Source organism: Diplotaxodon limnothrissa, linkage group LG6 (genome assembly GCF_057381915.1).
Source record: "Diplotaxodon limnothrissa isolate DT_005_m linkage group LG6, D_limnothrissa_male_GT1.1, whole genome shotgun sequence".
In the NCBI taxonomy this organism is placed as follows: domain Eukaryota; kingdom Metazoa; phylum Chordata; class Actinopteri; order Cichliformes; family Cichlidae; genus Diplotaxodon; species Diplotaxodon limnothrissa.
The window spans coordinates 32,215,463-32,239,105 of NC_140601.1; the positions used below are offsets into that span (position 1 = coordinate 32,215,463).

The window sequence follows — 23,643 nt, forward strand, 5'->3', positions numbered from 1 at the left end:
ATTAGTAAAATATTTGTAATGTGGGAATTCAAGCACAGGAACTGTCACAAGACTCAGAGGTGAAGTAATATGAGGAATGGGGGTGTGTGTTGGCTTTGACAGCTGAGCTTTACCAGCCATTTTTTCTGCTGCTCTGAAATAGTTATTTATAGCTGCTGTCTGGGTGTAGACAGTAAATTTACTTTTCACTGGAAGCTGCTGTGCCGTACCACATTCATGTTTCTTTGTGAAATTCCCAGTGTAAACATCAAAATAAAGCTTAACATGTCCACAAGCTTACTGATTACTTCTGTTGATGTGTAACTGCGGGGTAGAGTAAGGAACACGTAAGTTTAGTCGTTCCTGACTGTGGTCAGCAACATCAGAGCTATATTGGTGCGCAACGTGATGTAGCGATGATTCCTACAACCCCTCCTTCATTCCTTCTCTCTTTCCTTCCTTTCACCCTCTCTCCACGGTCTTACCTCACTCCCACTCTCCTCCATCTCCTTCCAAAGCCAGCATTGCATTTTGCCATCTGTCACTTCTGCCAGCCTCACAAATATCAATTGCACCCAGCTGTGTCATCCCAGTCTCTGACCTCTCAGCCAATGGCAGTGCAGCTCCTTTCTCACCTCCCATCATCTTTTAAAATTACTCCATCTACCCCTGAGTAGCACTAATGCAAGCCACAGTGTTTCCTGACCTACATTATAAAATTGCATCTTTTCAAACTAAGCTGAAATGCACCATTAATGATTCAATAAATTCCTTTAGAGCCGATAAATAGTCCAACCAGCAATGTAATTCAGTAAAACCACTGCAAACCAAGTGAAGCATGCACAGGATTCCCTGCAGGAAGGTGACTGCACAAAGATCAAATAAATGGTAAAAAATGGTAAATGGCCTGTATTTATATAGCGCTTTACTAGTCCCTAAGGACCCCAAAGCGCTTTACATATCCAGTCATCCACCCATTCACACACACATTCACACACTGGCGATAGCAAGCTACATTGTAGCCACAGCCACCCTGGGGCGCACTGACAGAGGCGAGGCTGCCGGACACTGGCGCCACCGGGCCCTCTGACCACCACCAGTAGGCAACGGGTGAAGTGTCTTGCCCAAGGACACAACGACCGAGACTGTCCAAGCCGGGGCTCGAACCGGCAACCTTCCGATTACAAGGCGAACTCCCAACTCTTGAGCCACAATCGCCCACAAATAAAATGGGTGGGAGAGCTACGAGTATTGATCGTATTGCAATATGCAAAATCTCTGTCTGTCTGCGACAGTCCTCATACACAATCAGGAGTTCAACAACTAAACTTGGTACAAAGGATGAGCTACAATCCCTGAAGATTCTTATCTGTATCAGAAACTGTTGCAACTGCCTAGCAACAGACTAAAGAAACCTGTTTTAGCACTCATGCACCAATAACACATTATAAAAGCTTCGTATCATTTTTACTTGGTAGCAACAACATCTATAATTTACATCCATAAATGTGGAATTAAACGTACTATAAAATGAATTCATTGTGTTGCCTGACAAGAACATAGCAATTGGCTAAAATGAATGCTTTTAAAGCACCCACTACTTTAAGATCACTACATTAGCATCTCATTTATGTCCAATTTGAATGATAAATGCCTACAAACTACCTACAAATGGGCTAAAACTGCCCAAAATTTAAGCAATTAAACATCTACTACCACTTTTACTTCTCACAGTGTGATTAAATATATCATTTTTCCAACAGTATGGGCATTTACTAGTATTTTAAATACAAGGTAATTCAATAGTTTCACTTGCTATGGGTGGGTTGGGAGTCGAATTCAACAAAAGACATTGAAAGTGATTGCACACATAGACATTTTTCTTGTTTTCTCTCTTTCACTGGAAATATTGGTCTCATGCAAAAAGAGGGATAATCTGCTATGAATTTCATGTTTTATTAATAGTAATTTATTAGCTATTTGTAGCTCATATAGTCTAAACTGCATGTTGAGTAATGGTTCAGTCACCTTTTATTTTACCAATAAAATTGGCTTAACACGGTTGTCTCATTGTGATATTGAAATACAGTCAAGACACAAACCACATGGCACAGCAATAAAAATGAGAGTTAAAGTGAAGACGACAGAAGGATAAAACAGCCAGTCATACTGTTTTACCCTAAAAGTAAAACAGCGGTGGACATAACACAAAGCTGACAGTGATAGAGAGGCCATTGCTGCCATATGGCTCAATATATCTCATCTCAGGAAACTGCTGGCATCTCAGGCTGCTCAAAGAACCATTAGTAGAAATGAGCCTAAACAGGGAAAGCAAGCGATTTTACCACCTTTTCCAACAGCTGCTCTGCAGAAACCCTAAAACGACAAACGAACCGAAGGGGAAAGAAGAGACAGTCGTCCCCGTGTAAGTGAGAAATCCCCCTCAAAGCCAGTGGACAGAATGGGTTGGCTATGCCCTGGAGTAATGACCATCGAGGGATTTCTCTGCAGAGCTTAGTCATTGGAGTAATACATACTAATAAAACTCAAGCGATAAACTAAGACTTGTACTTTATCATTTTATAGCTACAAATTAGGGTTGCCAACTCCCTGAAAAATAAATAAGGGACACCTCGTGGCCAGGGCCGGGCAACCCAGTTGTCTTCACCCTTCCCAGCAAGGCTGGACTGGGACAAAAAATCGGCCCGGGCATTTTGACTAGAGACCGGCCCACCAGGATAAAGATTGAAATGTGACGTCATTCAGGGATAAAACCGCAAAGGATTCTGGGAACTTGTGGCAAGAGGTACTAGCGCACGCAGGCTTTCAATTGAACTCAGTTACACAGCGATAAAAAGAAACCCAAAAAATGGCAAGAAGCTGTTGTATTATTAACTGCAATAGCCGGTCGCATGACAGCCACGGGAAGCCGATGGGTAAAGAGATCGTTTTTTTTTTATCGGATTACGTCGTTGAAGTGAAAATTTTTAAGCCATGTTTCCGAAGTAAGAGCCGACGGATGGTCTGGATATACCAAATATAACATCTCAGAACACTCCAGCTCACATGTTAGTCTGATCCAAGCATTCCCACAAAGGTCAGAGTTTTGTAGTAGTTAATGCGTCATTTTTCTTAACATAATTGGTGATATAGATTACAAGCAAGTCTGGCGCTGAACAGAAATTGTTGCGCTATGCTCCTTTGTTTATTGTGCATAAATAGTGAATTGTCCTGACACAATATTGCGTTTCGCTTCTGTTATAACCATGGTACACTGACAAAACCATATACTTTTATTCACAAGATAAAACAGTTGTTTTGTATCACTAATTGTCCATTGCGATTACAACATACAATATTATTGTCACTGCTACATTTCTGTAATGCTACTGTAACCGGTTTCTGCTTCATCCCGCTGCAACAGTTCGGCCCAAACAGACTCCTCGACTCTGCGTTGTGTAGTGTTTTTAAAAAGACAAGGAGTCTCTGATCGATCGTTGCCACTTTATTTCCTGAATGGAAACAACGGTGTATTATCAGTGCACAGGCTCGCCATACACCACTCCGCACAGCACACTCTCGTATGGCTACGGCAGACTGGCAGCGATTACTGCAGCAATATTACAATTTCTAATATCCAATAAAATAACAGCAACAACAAATGATGTACCTGAATGGAAACAACGGTGTATTATCAGTGCACAGGCTCGCCACACACCACTCCGCACAGCACACTACGGCAGAACATCTCATTAGCATTCCGCTTTAGCATACAGTTTCACACATTAATAAACAAATGAAAAGTACATAAAACTGGTGTTGGACATGTGTCCACTAAGCACTTATTACACTCGGTGCTCTTCAGCTAATCAAACATGTTTTATGTGTCTGTACTACTTAGCTATATTGTGTGCGGAACAATACAACTCACCTCTCGTATGGCTACGGCAGACTGGCAGCGATTACTGCAGCCAGCCACACCGAGAGGGGGGGCGCTGTTTCCCCATTACACTGATATTTGTGGCAAGTGGAATAATACCACATAAACACTGTTACACTACCAGAAATTATTTCCACTACTAATTAATTACCGTTGAGCTCAAAGGTCCTATTAATAAACTGTTAATGAATGTGTATTTATGAAGACGATTTGTGAGACTGGTAAACTTATGATATGTACAATAGTCTTTCGTTCTACACGGTGCGTTTCAAGGTCCTGTACCCATCCGTCGGTAAACTGTACCTGGGCTTGTTGCAGTGACCTGAAGTTACTAAACTTCATGAGTGTATGCACTCACTCCAAGAACCGTATAATTATAAATCTGAGCGTGGTGAAAGTTGGGCAGCACGCTGACGTCTTTTGTCCACTCTTTCACTCCTTTGATTTTGTCCTCGTATCTTTTCTTTGTCTTTTCGTCGAGTCTGTCTTTGTACGGACCGGCATTGTTCTCCTTTTGTTTTGTACATTCCTTTTTTGTGCGGCAAAGAAAAAAAAGAAGGTATTGGAACCGGAGAATGAACGTTTTGCGGTGCTGCAAATGTTTGCATTTGATGCGGTACTTGGATTGTTTTGCCACGAGTTCCCGGCATGCAATGCGCGAAAATCACGTGATTGCTAAACAAGGGGGAGGGTGCATCCAGCCTCCTCGGCTGTAATTGGTCCAGCCCAGAGTCGATCATGACCAATTGGCCAATCCAACGCCTTTCATTATATATACCCTTCCTAAAAAAAATAAAAAAAAATAAAAAAAATCCATCGGCCCATAAAAACAAAAAATCGCCAGCGGCCCACCGGGCAAATGCCCGGTATGCCCGATGGCCAGTCCAGCTATGCTTCCCAGTGTGGTAGCTCTTTTTTTGTGTGTGAAATTATTTTTTTAACCATTTGACTTGAAGTTGATTTAAGCAGATGCATATTCTTTGTGATATGAACACATGGGAAACAAATGATCATTTAGCCATTTATTTTTAGCTCAAAATGACAACATTAACACAGTAAAACAGGTCTCCTTCTTAAACAGAAGCCTGTCATGCTTAACTTTTGAGAATATAAGTAAATCTTTCTTTAAAAGAACTCTGTCCTGCTTAACTTAAAATTATATAAATTAATAGAAAACAATAGAAAGAAAAATATTCTTGTAACTGTGCACATATAGTGCATTTAGTACAATTGGCTTCAGTTGAGGTATTATTTCAGCTTTTCTAATGCTAATCAGCTGCTCCTGTTTGTAAACCCGCTTGTTCCCATGATTACGCATCATAACTCATCATCATTATTCATCTATGTATTACTTTTATGTATTAGTCATCTATTTGTTGTAATCATCTATCCTTACAGATGTTTATTACACAAAATAAGTTATATTATCACACTTCTGGCCACATAGCGCTGATATTCACTGCACATGCCCATATTAACTTTTTCCAGCCAGGTGTTTTCCTTTTCCCATTCCTCCCTGTGCTTTTGCAGCCTATTTTTCTTTCTCTGAGCGAACAAACATTGCTGCTCTAATGCTGGGCTCACACTGCGATTTTTGGCCCATTTTGAGACGATTTCTGAGTCGTGCGACGGATTTGGTGATCAGACCGATTTTGGCCTTCATCGTGCGTCGTGTAGTATACGTGGGGTAACGAGAAGCGATTAACACCTCACGACCAGCTCCCGATCATCAATCGCTCGTGAGGGTGTCACCGCAGCCGCTCACACTGCGCACGCGCAAACACGTAAACGTCGGTGAAAAAGACGGAGCAGCACAGCTGTGCAGCGTGTGATCTGGACACAAGCCATGGAGGCACAACTTGTAGAACTTTAGAAAGCTCATCCGAGCCTTTTCGATGTGGCATCACAAAATTATCACGACCACAACAACCGTGAAAATAGTTGGATTTACACTGCTGCTTAATCACAGCTGCCTGATCAATGTTTTTCATTAGCAATTTAGCAAAGTTGATGGTGGTGGTGTGTCTGTGTGAGTGAAAGACAGAGAGAGCGAGCGACAGATTTTCTGTTATAACCTTCATGTTATGGAGGCACAGTGTGAGCTCTCAGGTCGCATCAGAGCATCGGGCGGTATAGTGTGAGACCTGCATCGTGACCTACCAACTTCTAACCCCTGCGAGTCAATCGTGCAGTTTGAAAATCGCACAGTGTTTGCCCAGCTTTAGGTGTACTGTCATCCGAGACTTGCACCGCAGTGTCGCCGTTTGTTTCCCTGTTGGCCATGCTTGTTGTTGTGGTCATCTGTTGTCTTCCGGTATTTTCTCTGTAAGCGACCTTTCCTCGACCAATGAGATGAGCGGTAATCTGAATTGTCATACTCGAATTGTCATAAGTGTGCTGTCAGCTCATTGGTCACAAAGCAGGAGAGGGGCTGGGAATTATGTTTTCAAACAAAGCGTTAATTCCATTAACATTTATAGACTACTTTTGATTCTCACTATATTACGGGACAAAGTGCGTCCCTTAATAGCTCAATACGGGACGTGTACTTTTGTTTCGAAATACGGGACGATTCCGTATTTTAAGGGACGGTTGGCAACCCTACTACAAATACACAGCGCTGAGACACGTCTTTCCTTTCAGTTGCATAAACTAAATCAAAGTCAAAGACAAAAAAATCCACACAGCATCTGTGACAAGCTTCAGTGTGAAATTCTGAAAAAACTGCTATGCGCACACACACACATATGTCTACACATATATTGAATAACAAAAAATTGTGTTCACAAACTGACACATTAGTCATGGAGCAGAGAATTATAGTCATATTACAAAGACTGACTTAATATGTTCACAGATTTGCACAATATACAGTTGCATGTACAGAAAGTCGCATCTCTGTATTTTTGAATGCAAAACGATCTGATAGCATAAGGCTGATGATGCGCCTCGATCAGCAGCAGTTATTGGGGTAGTCTGTGTGTGGTTAGCACCATACGGTACGATAACTGCAATGCAAAAACAATCTGAGATGCCACGAGGCTACAAAAACTACTGTAAACTTAGTCTGGTAGAAACAGCTCTGGGAGGACTAATGAAAAAAATTACTATGAAATGTCTACTGGGTTCGTGCAAACATTGTTTTGCCACAATATACAATAACTTTCAGAAACTTCAAATTAAATTTTTAATGCTTTTCCTTATTTTCTGTAATATTTCACATTACCAAAGTTTCAAATAATGCTCTTGGATCGGTACAATATCAAAGCCCGTCTCTTTAATATGGTTGTGCCCGGAATATAGTTCACAAAACATTTTTGTTTACGAATGGCAGTCAATCTGAAAACTGAAAAAAGGCGTCCTTAAAGCAAGAGTAGCTGGCTCAGACACATGATTACGTAAGAGGCTCCACCAACCTGCAGCTCAATTCCAGGGATAAATATGTGATAAATACAAAAACAGCAGGTCAATTTTAAATAAATGTACCATATGCTGTTAAGCCCTACTAGGAGCTTTCTCTCTGTGTGTTTTCAACTTAAAAAAAATGTTACCATCATTTCAAGAGAACCCTCATAGAAATATACATGAAAAAGCATGCCTGCATTGCAGCACACTGCAGTTAGAAATTATGTGTAACATACACACACAAAGATACATATAAACCAGAGAGGTTTTTACTGAGAACACAACGCCTCAGCGGACTGAGGGAGTTTTGTCTTCAGTTTACCGCCTGCGAAGGGGAACAGGCAAATCCACACACACCACAGGGAGTCAGGAAGGTTACTGCCCTGCTATCTTCACACTGATGAGTCACTGACAGCTGTGTCTGAGCTGTTCCAGACCCACACACAAAAACACCAGAGTAACTTTTTTTTTTTTCCTCGTGCACTGCGCTGACAGTCCGTGTTTCTCAGACAAATGAAAAACAGAGAGAACAAATTAAAAGGAGAAGTGCCATTATTATGTCAACCCACCACCTCTCCCACCTCCCTGTGGTGCAATTGATTAGCTGGGAAGTTAATTGGCAGGAAGCTCTTTGGCATGGATGCTGACCTTGTGGTGACAAGCAAAAATCTTCCAGGTCACCTCCCCCTTATGACACTGGATATTTTAGGCTGCCCATTAGCATGCTTGTGTGTGAATGGGTGAATGACTGAATGTAGTGTGAAGCGCTTTGGGGTCCTTAGGGACTAGAAAAGCGCTATACAAATGCAGGCCATTTACCATTTACCATTTGATTTCTAATCCCTTCCTCAAACTCCTGCTTGCTATGTAGCTACACCCCCATCTCATTATTTCTTCCTGTTTGGGGCTGTTCTGTGCTTTAGCCACTGTTTACCTCCCATCACCACCACTGCCACCTCCCTCCCCCATCCCAGACATCCACACAGACATCTCTTTATCATCCCTGTCTGTCAGTCGGTGATAGGGGATGGAGAGCGGATGATAGCAGACGCCAGAAATAGCAGCCTGACGTATGATTGTTTCTGCCTTGGACACAGCACTGTGGAGTAATTGTTGGACATTGTAAACACCTGAAAGCAAAGTTGCCATTACACAAAAAGGAGTTAGCAAATTTTCTAGGAAGAGCCACAAACTTTGTCTGTGTTAAAACTGTGAATGTGGTTAATTATTTTTGATTTTAAAGGAAATAAGATAAAGAAATTAAAAACCCAAGCTGCAATTCTACCTCACCATCACCACTCGATCATACCCTGTCTTCTCTAACGCCCACAATGACAGCCATCGGTCTTACACAGAGTTGAGTGGACTGGAATAAGACTCCATCTTACACCACCCTCAAACAAAGTTTCAAACCAAGAGCAAAGCTAAAGAAATGAAAACATACAAAAACATTATGCCAACCTTTCAGATGAGGGTAAAGAAGAGGCGTGATCAAAGATCTATGCTGTAATTAAACCTAGTGTGGGTGAGTCAATCTACATACACACAAATGTGCTTCTAAAAAGGTGATAAGATGATGGCACAAAAGAATGTGTACAAAGAGTTACATAGCAGTGATGAGTCAAGTGTAATGACAAAATGAAGATGATCTTTTTGCTTTCAGCTACTCATTTGTCATTAACCTACATATTATAACGACAGATGAACTACAAAGTAGCATCTTATTAAAGCTAAAGAGCTCAAAGCCTTTTAATAATGCTACCCACACCGATAAAAAAAAGAAGAAAAGTTAGATGTTACATCAACACAATGACGATGACCTGACCTAGTTTGCCAAGTTGAGTATTTAAAAAAAAGACTGTTTTAGTGTTATGTAAGGTCTGTGCGGATAGACAGGGCAGTGACTCATTCCAGGCCCCAAAACCTCTCCGTGACTCAACACTACACCAAAAATACTGTGAGTCCTGAATGCCTGCTGCTCCACACTTTGGGACAATCAGTAGGACTTAACTTGAAGAGAAGGCTGAAGTTTTATAATTGATCAAACTCTTACAATTAAGAGAGAATTATAAAGTAGAGGTAAAACCTCAATGCCAAAAAAGATTCTGTTGAAAATACAAAAGAGCAAAATTAATGACAGGCAAATAATTTAAACTACAGCCCTTGAAAATCAGAGCTAAATTCCCACTTTTATGCACATTTTTATATCATTTGAGAAAGCATGCAAATACTGGTGGATAAACCATGACAGCAATATTAAAAAATGAATAAAAAACGAATAAAAAACGTCGGTAATTACCAAAAATGTGGAGCAGCCGTGCCATAATCCTCGCATTGAGTGGTATGGATGGTATACTCTATATCTGTCTGAACACAGTGCAAAAACATGTACGATGAGGAAATTTATCCTAATATTGAATTTGATGCCAGGAGCATATTTTCAACAGTTGGAAAAGGAGCCATTTATCCTGGTGAAAGATTAAGCCTTGTTCAAACACACTGTATGCATTTTGAACCTGAGGAGCACAGCTGCAGTAGTTTTCAACATGTTTTCCCTTTCTTGGGTGACTGATTAAGGATCTGCTCCACAGTTTGGGCCTCATGCATTTTTTGCAACATAATGCGCTGATGCATGTCAGAAATGAACTTCAGGCCAGTTTAGCATTCTGATTTACCGATTCCACAGCTAAGCTTTTGTTTTTTTTTTGTTTTTTTGTTTTGTTTTGTTTTGTTTGTTTTTTTTGTTTTTTTTTGTTTTTGTTATGACGGTACTATCTTGCTTAAATAAGCAAAGTCTTCCCCTAAAAAGAGGTCATCTGGATGATGGTCATTCATGCTTCTGCATCACATTGTTAAAGCTTACCATATAATGCTTCTGAACTGGCATTCTCCTCCTCAGAAATTTATATACACAGATTTTAAAGTTTATGTGATGATATATAGTCCTGCAATATAAAATGTATGTGGTAACATAAAAGAAATACCGTTGCTTACTACCCCACTTGGATGCTCTTAAGCAAGACACTTATCCTTAACAGTTAGCAGATGTATTGTGCATTTACAACAAACATGAAGGTACCTTGTCTTGTGGTGTGATTACATGCAAACACTATTCAACTGTGCCGGCCAGTGCAAGTAGTTAAGATAGTTAAAATAGTTAATATGTGAAAAACCATCGGATTGGAGTTTCCTCATACACAATCACACACTGAGCTCAAGTATGGTGCCTGGAGTAATATGGGCAAAATTGCAGGAAGTTATGGTAACTTCTGAAAATATGTTACTGCAACTTGGTAAATGGCCTGTATTTGTATAGCGCTTTACTTAGTCCCTAAGGACCCCAAAGCGCTTTACACTACATTCAGTCATCCACCCATTCACACACTGGTGATGGCAAGCTACATTGTAGCCACAGCTGCCCTGAGGGGCACTGACAGAGGAGAGGCTGCCGGACGCTGGCGCTACCGGGCCCTCTGACCACCACCAGTAGGTAACGGGTGAAGTGTCTTGCCCAAGGACACAACAACCGAGACTGACCAAGCCGGGGCTCGAACCGGCAACCTTCCAATTACAAGACAAACTGTCGACTCTTGAGCCACGATCGTCCCACTTGGTTCTAGCTTTCAGTGGTACTCCTCGTTGGCTTTTAGGGGTGATTATTTCTTGTTTCAAAAACTTCAAGTCATGCAGCTGTACTCATGGGAATAAACTAAGGCAAAACTTCTCTTCACATTTGGTGTGAACACATCATTACTTGTACTGTCCCCTCAGCAGTGCCATCATTTCCACTTCACTTCAAGACAAAAACTTTTCAAAGCTTGGTGTAAGGGCCTGAAAGACTTCAGCATTTCTTGGTAGCATACATAATGTTATTTCCGATGTTATTTTACAGAGTGTAGAAACAATTTTTCTGATTTTTTCAATTTTGTCCAAAAGCTTGGATGGTTTTATATTTAGGATAATAGTATACATATACTTCTTCTTTGAGTTTTTAAATTGTATAAAATGTTTAAGTAATATTTATTTACTGGTCTGGTGCTGAGAGTCTGGCAAAGTGCCATGCTTCTGATGCTTACATGAAAGATAACACAAAGGGGGCTAGATGGCAGATAAAGTGGTTCTCACTAGTAGTAATGTGGTCTCATGGGAAACACTCCCATTCCAATATGTAGACAAATTACCAAGTGACTTAAGTGGGGTTATTTTAATGCGTAAATGTAGCTCAGGCATCTTGATTTATTGTTGAAATTTCACTATTTAAAGTTAAGGGAGGCAAAAAGTGACTTTAATCTCCAGGAAAATAAAAAATAATTGAAAAAAGGATAAATTAGAGTGCTGATGTTGTCAAGTTAACCCATTAAACATGTGTAGCCTTTAATTTTAAGATGAAAGACAATAATTAATAAAGTTGTGAGGAGCTTAAATATTAAAAGTGGTCACAGAAACTTTATAGTCTTTACTGGCCTCTTATAAAGTCAAAAAAATACTTTTTTTGTAGAACTCCACTGCTTAATATTTATACATATAAGTACTGAGTATATGTAATACTAAGTACTCCAGAACTACTCCAAACTAGCTGTGATGTTGGGTTTAATGTAAAGGTTTATGTGTTAAAAGTGATCTGATTACAACTATAGGATTAGGGACACTTTTCTTTAGTTAGTTATGTTTTTATTAAATCATTCATAGACATCTTTAACAGAAAAGAATTGAATGTTTACTGAACATTATGTCATAATGAAATAAAAGATCTACCCATTAAATTAAATTGTGACAGTATTATAGATAATCTAATAGTACTACACAATATTTATGTAATGATGTTACTAAACAGATAATAATAAACAGATAACGTGTGCTTACTCACTCTCTCACAGAAACATTGGAGGCCTGTTTGTTGGCTGCAGTTCAGCCACACACAAACTCAAACAGTAAGCTATTCTGTGATGGAGAGTTTATCAAACACTGTTTAATTATTTAAATTTGAATATGGCTTTTGTCCAAATGAGTTAAATTTATTTAATCCTTATATCATCTTCAGGGCTCCATTTTACAACTACTCCACTAAACTTCATTATTCTCCCAAACGGGTTATAAGCAAAGTCCTGTATTTATTGTAAGATATCTTTCATTTGCCTCCATTTCCACACAAGAGCATTCATCATTTTTCTTGACACAGCAACCTGTTCTCAACATATATACTCTATCAGCTGTTCTGTTCACCTGCTATGCCAAACTCCAGAGTGGATATCAGGCATTTCCCCATTAACATTTGTGCAGACTGTATCTACAATTACAATTGCTGAGTTGTAAAGTTGTATATTAGCTCTAACTATAAGAGTCCTCTCTCCTGGCATGTCTGATAATTTATATATTGCCCACCTGGTGTCCTCCACATATCCCAGGGTCTGAACGTGCCACACTGAGAACAGCTTCTGTCATCTACTCCCTCAGCCCAACTTTCTCGCGCCCCTCGTGAGGGTGAAATAAATAGAAATGGGTCAAAAAGCAACATGAGCCAACCCTATTAAATGTCCAACTCTATCTTAATTCCACCACAAATCATCAAGCTTCTTCAGGCTGTCACTCATTTCCACATATAGTCAAAAGAGTGTGAACAGTGTTGAGCTGCCTTACAGATGAAAGTCCTGTCATTTGGTAAAACACATGGTAAAATACAAAGATAGAGTGAATTGTAATGAGAAAGTTTTTTTGTACAAGTTTGTTTTGTATTTTCTGGACTTTTGAGAACGGAACTAGATTAGTAGTGACATTAATAATCAAAAATGTTCAGAGAACTTTATCTGAATACACTAAAATGTTCAGTTGGAGATGTAAAGGCAATACAAAGAGCCACAAATTGCCTACACCAAAACTTCTGTGTGAAATTCAGCAAACAAGGGCAGATATATAAACATAAAGACAGGTAAACAGGTCTAATGTCCAAACATGTCTCTATGAATGAAATACTGCACTCCTTTTTGTACCTTACAGCAAAAAGGACCTTGTGACTTGTGATTTTTCACTATATAAATAAAACTGAATTGAACTGAGTTATAGTTTCCAGACTTCCATTAGTTTGAATGCTTTTCACTATTAGAAAATATGTCAACAGTTCAAGGAAACATGGTGATAGTCAGAAATGCTGAAAAGACTTTGAGCTGTAGCTTCCAAAGTACGTTGGTCATGAACTAGTTCAAACTACTAGTTACAAAAGAAAAAGCTAAATTTTGATATAAAATCCTGAATTTGGTCAAATGAGGTTTGATAACATATCAGCTTTTACAGTTTTTAAACTTCAATTCAATTCAATTCAATTTTATGTATACAGCGCCAAATAACAAAAACAGTCGCCTCAAGGTGCTTTATATTGTAAGGTAGACCCTTCAATAATACATACAGAGTAAAACCCAACAATCATATGACCCCCTGTGAGCAAGCACTTTGGCGACAGTGGGAAGGAAAAACTCCCCTTTAGCAGGAAGAAACCTCCAGCATGAATACCAGCTAATCACAAACAGATGGCTTTCTTCAAAAAGCAGTTATATTGCTATATCTGCAGACCAACTGAGTGTTTTTGTCTATTAATCATTAAAATCAGTACTGAATAGATTTATTTCCAAATATCTATCACTGGTTTAGAAATTAGGGAGACATATAACCTTATAAACACAGAGCATCTTCACTATATACATAACCAAAACCTGACAAAGTTATTAGTACGCTTTGGATCATATTAACCATTAAAAACCACTTAAGCCTAGACCACCTGACTTTCTGTGGGGACTTTCTGTGGTCAGCCAGACATGTAAACATGTCCCTGGATGGAAAAAAAGCCAGCAAAAACAATCAGGCACCGCTCCACTGCCTGTGACGGTCAAGATGAATGAATCCAATTTCACACGCAGTTCATTTATATGGTGATTATAAATAATTATACAAAGGTATTTATCACCTTTTGCCTTCCTTCTGCTTGCCATGGTGTTCCCTACTGAGCAGCCCTTCTTTTAACGCAGAGAAGCTGAGTGTGGTATTTCTGCTATTAAGGACCTATACATAGCCAAACCCCGGGTAATGGGACGGGGGCCACTTGCTTATCCCTACCCAGATACTGACAGAATTCAAGTCCAAATTCAACAACCAGTAATAGACTAGCTCTTTTAATTTACATAACCAACTAATTTTAAATCGTAAGCACAAGGTTAGGCTAAATCCTTAACATAACAGAACAGTCTACGCCCAACGCCGCCTATTTATCTTTCAGCGGTGCTCTTTTTCACGATACAAAGAGACTGCATTAGCAGACATTAGCACCATGCAATAACAAATCCATTGCTGGTAATATGTTGTGCCAGATTACTTTGCTCTATAATGACAAGTATATAATGAGCTACAGTAGTACATAGTCACACAGCATAAGCAAAAGCACGCTAACACATAAAATAACAAAAATACACCCACACACCAAGTGCGTAGACACAACGAAACAGATAAACAACACCTAAACAAATTGATATATCTGGGATTGTAACAAGCAAAATATGATATAAAATGTCTTTAAAATATATGAAATGGAGATTAAATGTATGTATGTCTTTAAAGTACACTTCACAAAGGATTAGATTGTCTTGGCAAACCCACGGACGACATAGTGACATAATCTTGGTGTGCACATGTGACATAACGTTTAAAAAAAACTGTCCTCATATAGAACAAAGATAAATCAACAAATAAAGTTCTTATCTGCAGGTATTGTCTGTGTATGTGTGTGCGAGCTCCACCTGTGCATGACAAGTATACAGAGAATTTGATTTCCTGGATTCTGGCCTGCTCACTATGTGGATGAAAGGAAGATGCCTTTGGGGTGAGCACACGTGCTACAATCTCCACTGGCCTCAGCTGTTGATGCCGGCCTAACAGAGCAAAGCAGAGTGGCTGTGTGATACTGTGTGGGTTTATGTGTCACTTAAACACCCGTACTCTCCTTCTGTTAAACCTGTAGGGCAACATGCATTCAGTACATTCTCCCAATTCAGAACTGAGCTGCTTCCTCTAACTGTGTGTGTGCAATGTGTGACCTTGCACTGAAGTCTGACATACAGTAGCTGCACTGCAGGGTGACATTTATTTATATTAATTAGGACAATCAGAAGAGCCAGTCTACTCAGACCTTTCCTGGTTCGAAAAATAGTTTACTCCCAGGTTAAACTACAGCTTTAAAGGCTGAGAAAGACAAACTTATTCATTTTAATTCCCAAGATTTTAGACATTTCGAATATTTTGCAGTGAAGGCTTTTACTGCAGCTGAACAGTGCTATAACTGGCTGACAAATCCTGTAAATGTTCATTTTAACTACTAAAGCCAAAATATTAATTTTGCCACCTGCAAAACAGGTTACTGTAAGCACCAATCATGCATGCCTCTGCAAACAGAAAAGCTCTCTGCTAACTTGACAGGGACTTCTTTATCCGTCAAGGCCCTACATGTGAGAAAAGTTGAAAACAAATCAATATTGTGCTCAGCATTAATAGTAAAATCGTCTAACTTTGTGAAAAACTTTCACATTCGGTATTAAACTTTCTGACTGCTGGTTTTGGATAGCAGCAAATTTGTCAGTCGAGTTTTTATACACTACATAGAGCGTCAAAAAATGAACTATGCTTGTGGCATTAGCCTTTAATCCTCCCTCTTCCCTCACTTTACTATATCTTGAACAAATACCACTAAACGACTGATTGACAACAAGCAGCAGAGGCCTCCTACTCGCGTTAGCCTTGTCAGAAGAAAATAGCACAGCAGCAGCAGTATTGACAAAACCTTAAAACAGTATCTGACTCATTTATGACTCATTGAATCCAATGTGGGGTTTAATTATGCTCAATTCAAGCAAAGTGCCCACGTACCCAAGCTTACATGCAGCACACTACCTACGCGCTACCTGAACAACAAAATACAAAATTATGAAAAACTAAAGTTATTTGATTACTGTCACGGACATAAGATACAAAAAATGTATTCAATACTTTGATGATGCAACCCCCACATCTGCAGAAGAGCAGCAGAGCTGTTGTCCCAACATAATTTGTTATAACAAGGAGGAATGTCTAGTCCAGCAGCAGATGGTTTGATAAAAAAAATGCATAGTTTATTTAATAACAGTGATTATGCAAGGACTCATAAAGATGGAAAACAAGCCATATAGTCAGCGTTAAATAAAAAGTGCCCAGTTTAGTGTTTGATGAGCTGCCAGTGGATCATGACGAGAATGTGTCCTTACTAAACTTTTCACATAATCTTCCCATTTTTGTTTTTTGGAAATGGACAAAGGCTTATTTATATTAGGATAGTGAAATATTATCCCAGGCCCAACAAAGGCACCATCACAAACATATAAAAGCAGTCACTGTTCACATGCACGGAGCAAATCTTACAAACACGTTGAAGAATTTATCCGAAAAAAAGAATGTTGCAGCCCCCGCTGGGAAGTACACTTCATCCGTTTCAAATGAACAACCCTTTAAATTTAGATTGTGTTCACATCGAGACCTTTAAACTCTGCCAGCTCATATTTAAGCATTAAGAGCTGGAAAGGTAGTGATGAAGAGCTGATCCCAAAGACAACTGATTGCCTCTTGTAATTAGAGCTAGGATCAACTGCTCAAAAGGTTCATGCTATGCTATGTAACTGTAACTAAATAATTTTCAAGAAGAAATAGTCACAAATTTAAAAAAAAAAAGTAAAAATCTCAAACAGCTACTGGATACTTTAAGCTCTACGCTGAACAAACTGTAACCATCCTAACAGTATGACTGTCTCTCTGAGCGATCCTGCTAATCTTTCTCAGTTTTGTGCTCATGGTGCTAGAATTACAGTCCATCCATTGAAAGAGCAAAAGTCTGTGTGATTCTCAGTAATGTGCAGCTGATACTGTGTTACTGATGAATCCAAGCAACTGCAATCAAACGTCACAAACAATTACCGCCTCTCATTTTATTAATATTGTTCGAGCTGCGTCTGTGATTTTTTTCTGCATCAGCTAAGAAGACCATCACAGCATCGGCGTCATATTACCGCTTCATTTATAGAGACACCAGAACCAAACTGAAACTGTGATGATTTCGGGATTAAGTGGTGTATCCCTCTCAAGCCCGTCTAAGTTGCGTGCAAATCTCATTGGTAAATATATACAGATGCAGATATTTGACAATGCTCTTTTATCATTGCTGTCTTTTAATGTGGATACCATTTGTAAAGACATTTAAACCCCTTTAACTAGCCTTGCTAAGTCTACCAACTCAACGCCTTTAAACCCTTTCCCACCAGGACATAACCCCATGTGCTGCAGGAGAAGAACCACAGACATGAATTTACTGTCACAACCAGCACAGACTCCGTATGATCATTTCCTGTTTTATTTTGAAACTTTCTACCAGTTTATTGTACGTGTTCCTTTGGTTTCTGTTTGCCCCCAACACCTGTTTCCCTTGACTTAATTACTCTTTATACAGCCATGCTGCCATCTGTTTCCTGTCAGACTATCTCAGCAATTTCCAGTATTTTCTTGTGACTTGTTTCGAAATTTCCTGTAAATCTTCCTTGTCTGAATTTTTGGATTTTTGCTCTGTGAGTCTTTTATTTAGCCTTTGGATCTACTGTTTGGTTCAGCCATTAAAGCTACAGCATACTGCTGGAGTCTGCCACCACCTAAACTTTCTTTCACCATTGTGGCATGTCACAAATCCTGCTTGTAACAATGTTTTTCTAAGGCCTTTTCACAGACTGTTAGCTTGAAGAATATGCATTTAATAGTTTTGGCAATGGCTTGTGCTGTAAGAGAATGTGTGCCGAATTAAGTGAAATATTGCAGAGCTTTAGAAAAGGTGTACTCAAGCTTAAAAATCATTTAAATTAGGTAAAGCCCAGCCAAATAAACTGTTACGTGTTTGTTTTTACTGTTATGCTTTATTACTCTGCATTAGAGACACTGATCTTTATGTACAAGTCACAAAGGCTATGTTAAAGTTATAGAGAATGAAACTTCTTTGTTGTGCCGTGGGCTGATATTAATGGTGCATTTTGTGGTAACATCCTCAGCCTAATTTAATGATCCAATTACAGGATGCACCTACACTTGGCTGAAAGTGGACACCAGCGCGGCCGTTGTACCTACGAAGACTTTCTCCGGTGCAACTATCAACCATTTAACATCAGGATTAGCCACAGTTGCTGCCACGTGTCAACAAGGCAGTGAACACATGCTTGAGGTGTTGGTGGGGGAGGTAGATGGTCCCGTGACACAAATAGGTGACACTAGAAATTAAGATTTTCTGTAAGCAACAGAAAGGACAAATCTTCCTGGTAAAAAATGAAGGACGAGCGTAATTAATCTGTTTTGTCAACTTTTCTGTCTTCTTAAGGAGAGACAAGATCTATTGGAGGGGACAGTGATGACTGTATTTTAGTATCAAATGTTATTTTAAAACATAAAAAAAAATTAACTACTCTGTATTTTTTATTTGCTCAGCCTTGTGCCAACCAACATCACGGGTTTCAAAGGGATCCCGCACAATCACAGATCTGCAAAGCGACCACACCAATCACTCAACACTTCTCTGTCCAGACGGCCATTTGGCCAGATCCATTTAAAGTGTGCGAAAGTCTAAATTAGCTCCCGTTAATGACCTTGCAGGGGATTGCAGGGATGATTGAAACTTCAAGTTAACGACTCGGTGCAAAGAGCGCTTTGAAACATGACACACTTGGCAGCAAACTAAAGGATGTGAATTTGCTTTGATAAAACACATCAATAGTTTTCTATTGTTGTCAATTTTCAGACATCTGTGTTTAATGGCTTAAAATCTATGAGATTTAAACAACAGAAAAAGGATGTTAACAACACGTCACCAGAGGGGGACAGCCCGAAAGAGTAAATATCTGTGAAACTTCATTTTCAAAAACTAGATCTCCAGAGGATTTTTGGAGGATGCTTCTGTTTCCCTGAACCACAACATAGTTATTTTCAATATTTTGCTTTCGACAGCTGTGGCTATATACTTTCCCTAAGGCTCGAGCGTGGTTACACATGGCAAAATGGTCCTTCAACTCAATTGGCTCCCCTCTTACACTTACACTGCCTCCACTGAAAGCTATTTATTACATTAAAAGTTTTGAGAACACAGACATTTAGACAGGCAAAAAAAGATCACAGATCAGTCGACGAATAAAACAAAACACATAAATATTATAATTGTACATGTTTATCAATGCAGAACATTCTCTGTCCTGATGAGCTTAACTATGTACCAATGTAACGTTAAATAGAAGAGGAGCATAAAATAAACTATATCATTGCTGTTTTGATTTACAGTGAACAAACAAATAAATATTATATAAATATAAGTACATGATTATAGCTTTATTTATAAATCCATGGATACTCCCAAACGCAAATGCTTTTACAACTAACCCAAAAATCAAATGCAATATATTCACTACTTCATTAAAGACAAAGTTGCTCTTTACAAAGCTGAGTTTTAGACCGTAACGTATTACAACATGTAATGCCTTTGAGTTTTGTTCTGTTTTGTTCTGAAATGTGGCTTTCACAGCACTGAAGAAAAGTATCAGCACATCGATAGAAGAACACCGGCTTTTACCTTTCCTGCTGCATTTTCACATATCAACTTCCGATGCGGAGCCGCACGGTCTGTGGTACAAGGTAAAATTCGCTCAGACACTGAACTTTCCCCTCTGTGACGCGCTGTCACAGTGATATAGAGCCGTGGCAGGTGGGAAAGAGTCATAAGATGAGGAAAGTGAAATGGCAAAATAAGGGAAGGTATGAATGCTAATGCATAGATGGTGTGACAAAGCATGTCAAGCATGCTCAACTGATCTGTTACAGGACAATCCGTCACAGGCTACTCACCACTAAACCACCACAAACATGCAGTCTGGTCACCCGGATCCTTCGGTCCTGTCCTAAATTCTGGCTGAATGTTTTTGTAACGACATGTTACAACTTTACAGTTTCCTTATTAATTGTGCAGATGTTTGCACAGTGGTCCGTATACATTCACGGCAAGTCAGAAAACTGCATACGTGGACATGTTAGGCTCTGGAAAATCCATTTATTTTATTGTAGCCTGTGGTGATATGAAAAAGAAAAAGCTTCCTGATGGAACTAATTCCTTATATCTGTCTTATATCTGGGATAATCTGTCACATTACAACTGAAAAGACCCTGGTAGGTGTTTAAGAAAGCAGCTAAAATGGCTCTTTTCTTAAAGGGGTGACAGCTTTTAACAACAACAACAACAAAAAGTCTCACCAATCTTGTTACAGTCTACTACCCAAAGAGCAGATACTTTTTCTTACTGCACATATTTATTTGCTGCATTATAATGATCTTAGTACATAATTGTACATTCCTATTGTTGCTTTTTTCATGTTTATTTTTTGTACAGCTTTATTCGTGTGATGCAGAAACATAGAAAGTCTGGCAGAATTTTTTTTGTTTTTGTTGAGCCCTAACTTTTCTTGTTTGGCAGAGGTTTGCACAGCAGTTCGAATGCGTAACAGTCACTGCAAGTGAGAAAACCCTGCACATAGACTCACTAAGCGCTGGAAAATCTATTTGCTCCATTAAAAAAAAATAAAAAATTATTATTATTTTACATGTTCAGACATTTCCAGAGCTAAAAGTAAAAAATCGTGTATTTTATTTTAGTCTGAAAAAATATCTGAGCTAAAAGTTTGCCTTATGTACAAATGTACAAATTCCTCATAACTAACAAAATTCAGATTATTATATCTGAAAGATTTTTTCTGACATGTTTAAATGAATGATATCCATGCCTGGGCTGAATATTTGAGAATTAAGAAAATGTTTATAGCACTTAAGACAAGAAGACCTCAGCGTGTCACAGTGTAACTGAAAACACTCGGGTCGATGTTTAAGAAAGCGCATAATGATCTATTAAATTTGAACATTTGTACAATCCTACCGTTGCTTGTTTCTGGTTTTGGAATATTTAGACTTTATTTCCCTTAAACACTTTTCCTTTAATAATTTATCTCAGCTCTTGATTCTCCAGGTTATCCAACAATACTTTTTAGGTAACTAATAAGTCTCGAGAAAAAGTCGTTCTAAGGCTGCACAGTCTGACTACATGTTGGGTTTTTGTTTGTTTTGATGATGGCAGCAAGCAGGGCGACAAATCCTTAACTGAATGACGATCTTAAATAAACAGCAGAATGGAAGTCCATTAAAGTGCTATCGAACTCTTTTACTTTGCTGATTTGCAATTAACCAAATAAAATGTAGCTACTGATACTATCACACACAACAATTTTCATGTATTCATTCAGTAGAAACTCTCTGCCCAATAAACGTTTCCACCAATTCATATTAATATTTAAAGACAAATTGCTCAGTTGTCTCCTCACACACTGTACAGTAATTCAAAGAAAAATCATCAATAAATACAAAATATAATCAATATAATCAAGATTTGTTACAGAAATGATCACATACGTTTTACAGTTTTATTGTAGGGTTGCAGAGCTTGAGCTCAGTGATACTGTGTTGCTGACAAATTTAATATAAGACCTTTCAGTGACTTCACATTGTTTGGCTTACAAATTACATCTAATTTTCTAAATTTAATGGATATGTTTATCAACTGAATTTAGTGATCTTAGGTACAAAGTACATGTTGAAAACAGCTAATTTTCCTAAATTAATTGTTTTGGTTTTAAAAGGTTAAGTAGTTTACAAAATATAATTTATTCCAATTTAAGAAGCAGCAGCAAACGTGTGACGTTAAAAACAGTGGGATTGTTTTCAACACATCTAATATTTTGAACAAGACAACCACAGATTTGAATGAGCAGCGGAAAAAAAAATCACAGCAAGGCCGATAGTTTATTTTCAGTCAGCATTTCTGCTTTTTAATATGAATCCTGGATATGTTTAAAGGGGAAAATGTGTTAGCTCAGTATATTCAGATAAACCTGCTGACTGTACAATTTCCCTTTTATTTAATTTTATATTGCTTTTTCCAAAAAAAGAACCTTAGAGCCTCTTTAAAGTGCAGATATTTTTTAAATAAATTTTAATAAGCACTTTGTTATATTGTTGCATATTGGGGTTTTTTTTATATATATGGTGAGTATAAAATCCTCAGTACTGTAGTAATATTCACTAAGACACATTATAGATAGCCGTATTTAAAGTTATCAAATTCGATTTCATGCAAGAAGACCTTACAGGACAGATGCAGACATTTTTCCAACATCACAACTTTTTTTTCAGGATATTCATGATACCACTGCAAAAACGTGCTGTGGACTTTTTTTCATAGAGCCACGTGAGCACCTGGCATGTGTTTGTACTGTATCCTGATTCTGCGGTTTACAGATTTTGCTCTTACCTCTGTAAGGTGTTGCTTGTTGTCTCAGGGGGGTATCCACTGCTTTGTCCTTTTCCCAGCATTATTATATGACCTGTTTTGTCACTGTCAACGCTGCTTGTCCGATCCCAAACGTTCTGCATGGCAAAACAAACTCCCTAGCACCACCCCCAGCCTTTACACCCTTCCAGTCACCCCCCTCAGAAGTAACCACCTCAGACCAAAGACACCAGATCTTGATAGGGCAACTTTCTCCAGCCTGCTTTTCTTTGTCTTTTTTTTTTCTTTCTCTTCACTGAACGGCCACAGAAATACCAACAGGCAGGAAGAGACTGGGGGCTGAGCACTTCAGCGGGGTCTCTGCTGCTCAGCTACTCCTGATCGACAGCAGCAAAGGCAGCAAAGCCCCCTTTACCCTTGGCTATCCAACTGTCTTTCCCTATAAACTATGCTACATACACTTCCAAGACTTCCCTTCACTTCCTGTATTCTCTCCAGGGGCAAGAGATGGGGAAATCAGTGTAGCGCCTGTTCAAAGAGAAACAGGAGGATGACTGAGTGAAGTTAAAGAGGGAATAACAGAAGAGGTGGGCTCAGGGGACCGCATAAGGGGGGTGTGAGTTAAATAGACTAAAAGGGAGTCCCTGCCCAGGACAGCTCCATGCAGTACAACAACAGGGACGAGAAGGTCTCTCCAGCCACCGCTGATTATCACCTCTACACTGACACAGAAACACAGACACACGCACGCTTGCATAGTCTGGGTTGATGAAGGCATGCACTGCGGTTCTGGGAATGCCATCAGTCACTCAGTAGGTGTCGGGATCAATTTAGCTGCTGAATCATTGGAGAGATCCAGTCTCTAGGCCTGGAACACAGTGTCAGATTATTAACATTTTGCAAT

At 39.0% G+C, this 23,643-nt stretch overlaps 1 protein-coding gene across 3 annotated transcripts in view; it reads right to left on the bottom strand.

Annotated features, from left to right (window-relative positions):
* rbm20 (RNA binding motif protein 20) overlaps positions 1-23,331 on the bottom strand; it is a 50,872-nt gene extending 27,541 nt beyond the window's left edge. For all 3 annotated transcript variants that reach the window (XR_014906241.1, XM_085355024.1, XM_085355023.1), the window contains exon 1: positions 22,761-23,331. Coding sequence is in view for 2 of the 3 variants with exons in the window: in XM_085355024.1 (XP_085211150.1) it covers positions 22,761-22,882 (122 nt within the window). In the remaining variant the exon portion in view is untranslated. The remainder of the gene's footprint in view (positions 1-22,760) is intronic.
* Between the last annotated feature and the right edge of the window lie 312 nt (positions 23,332-23,643).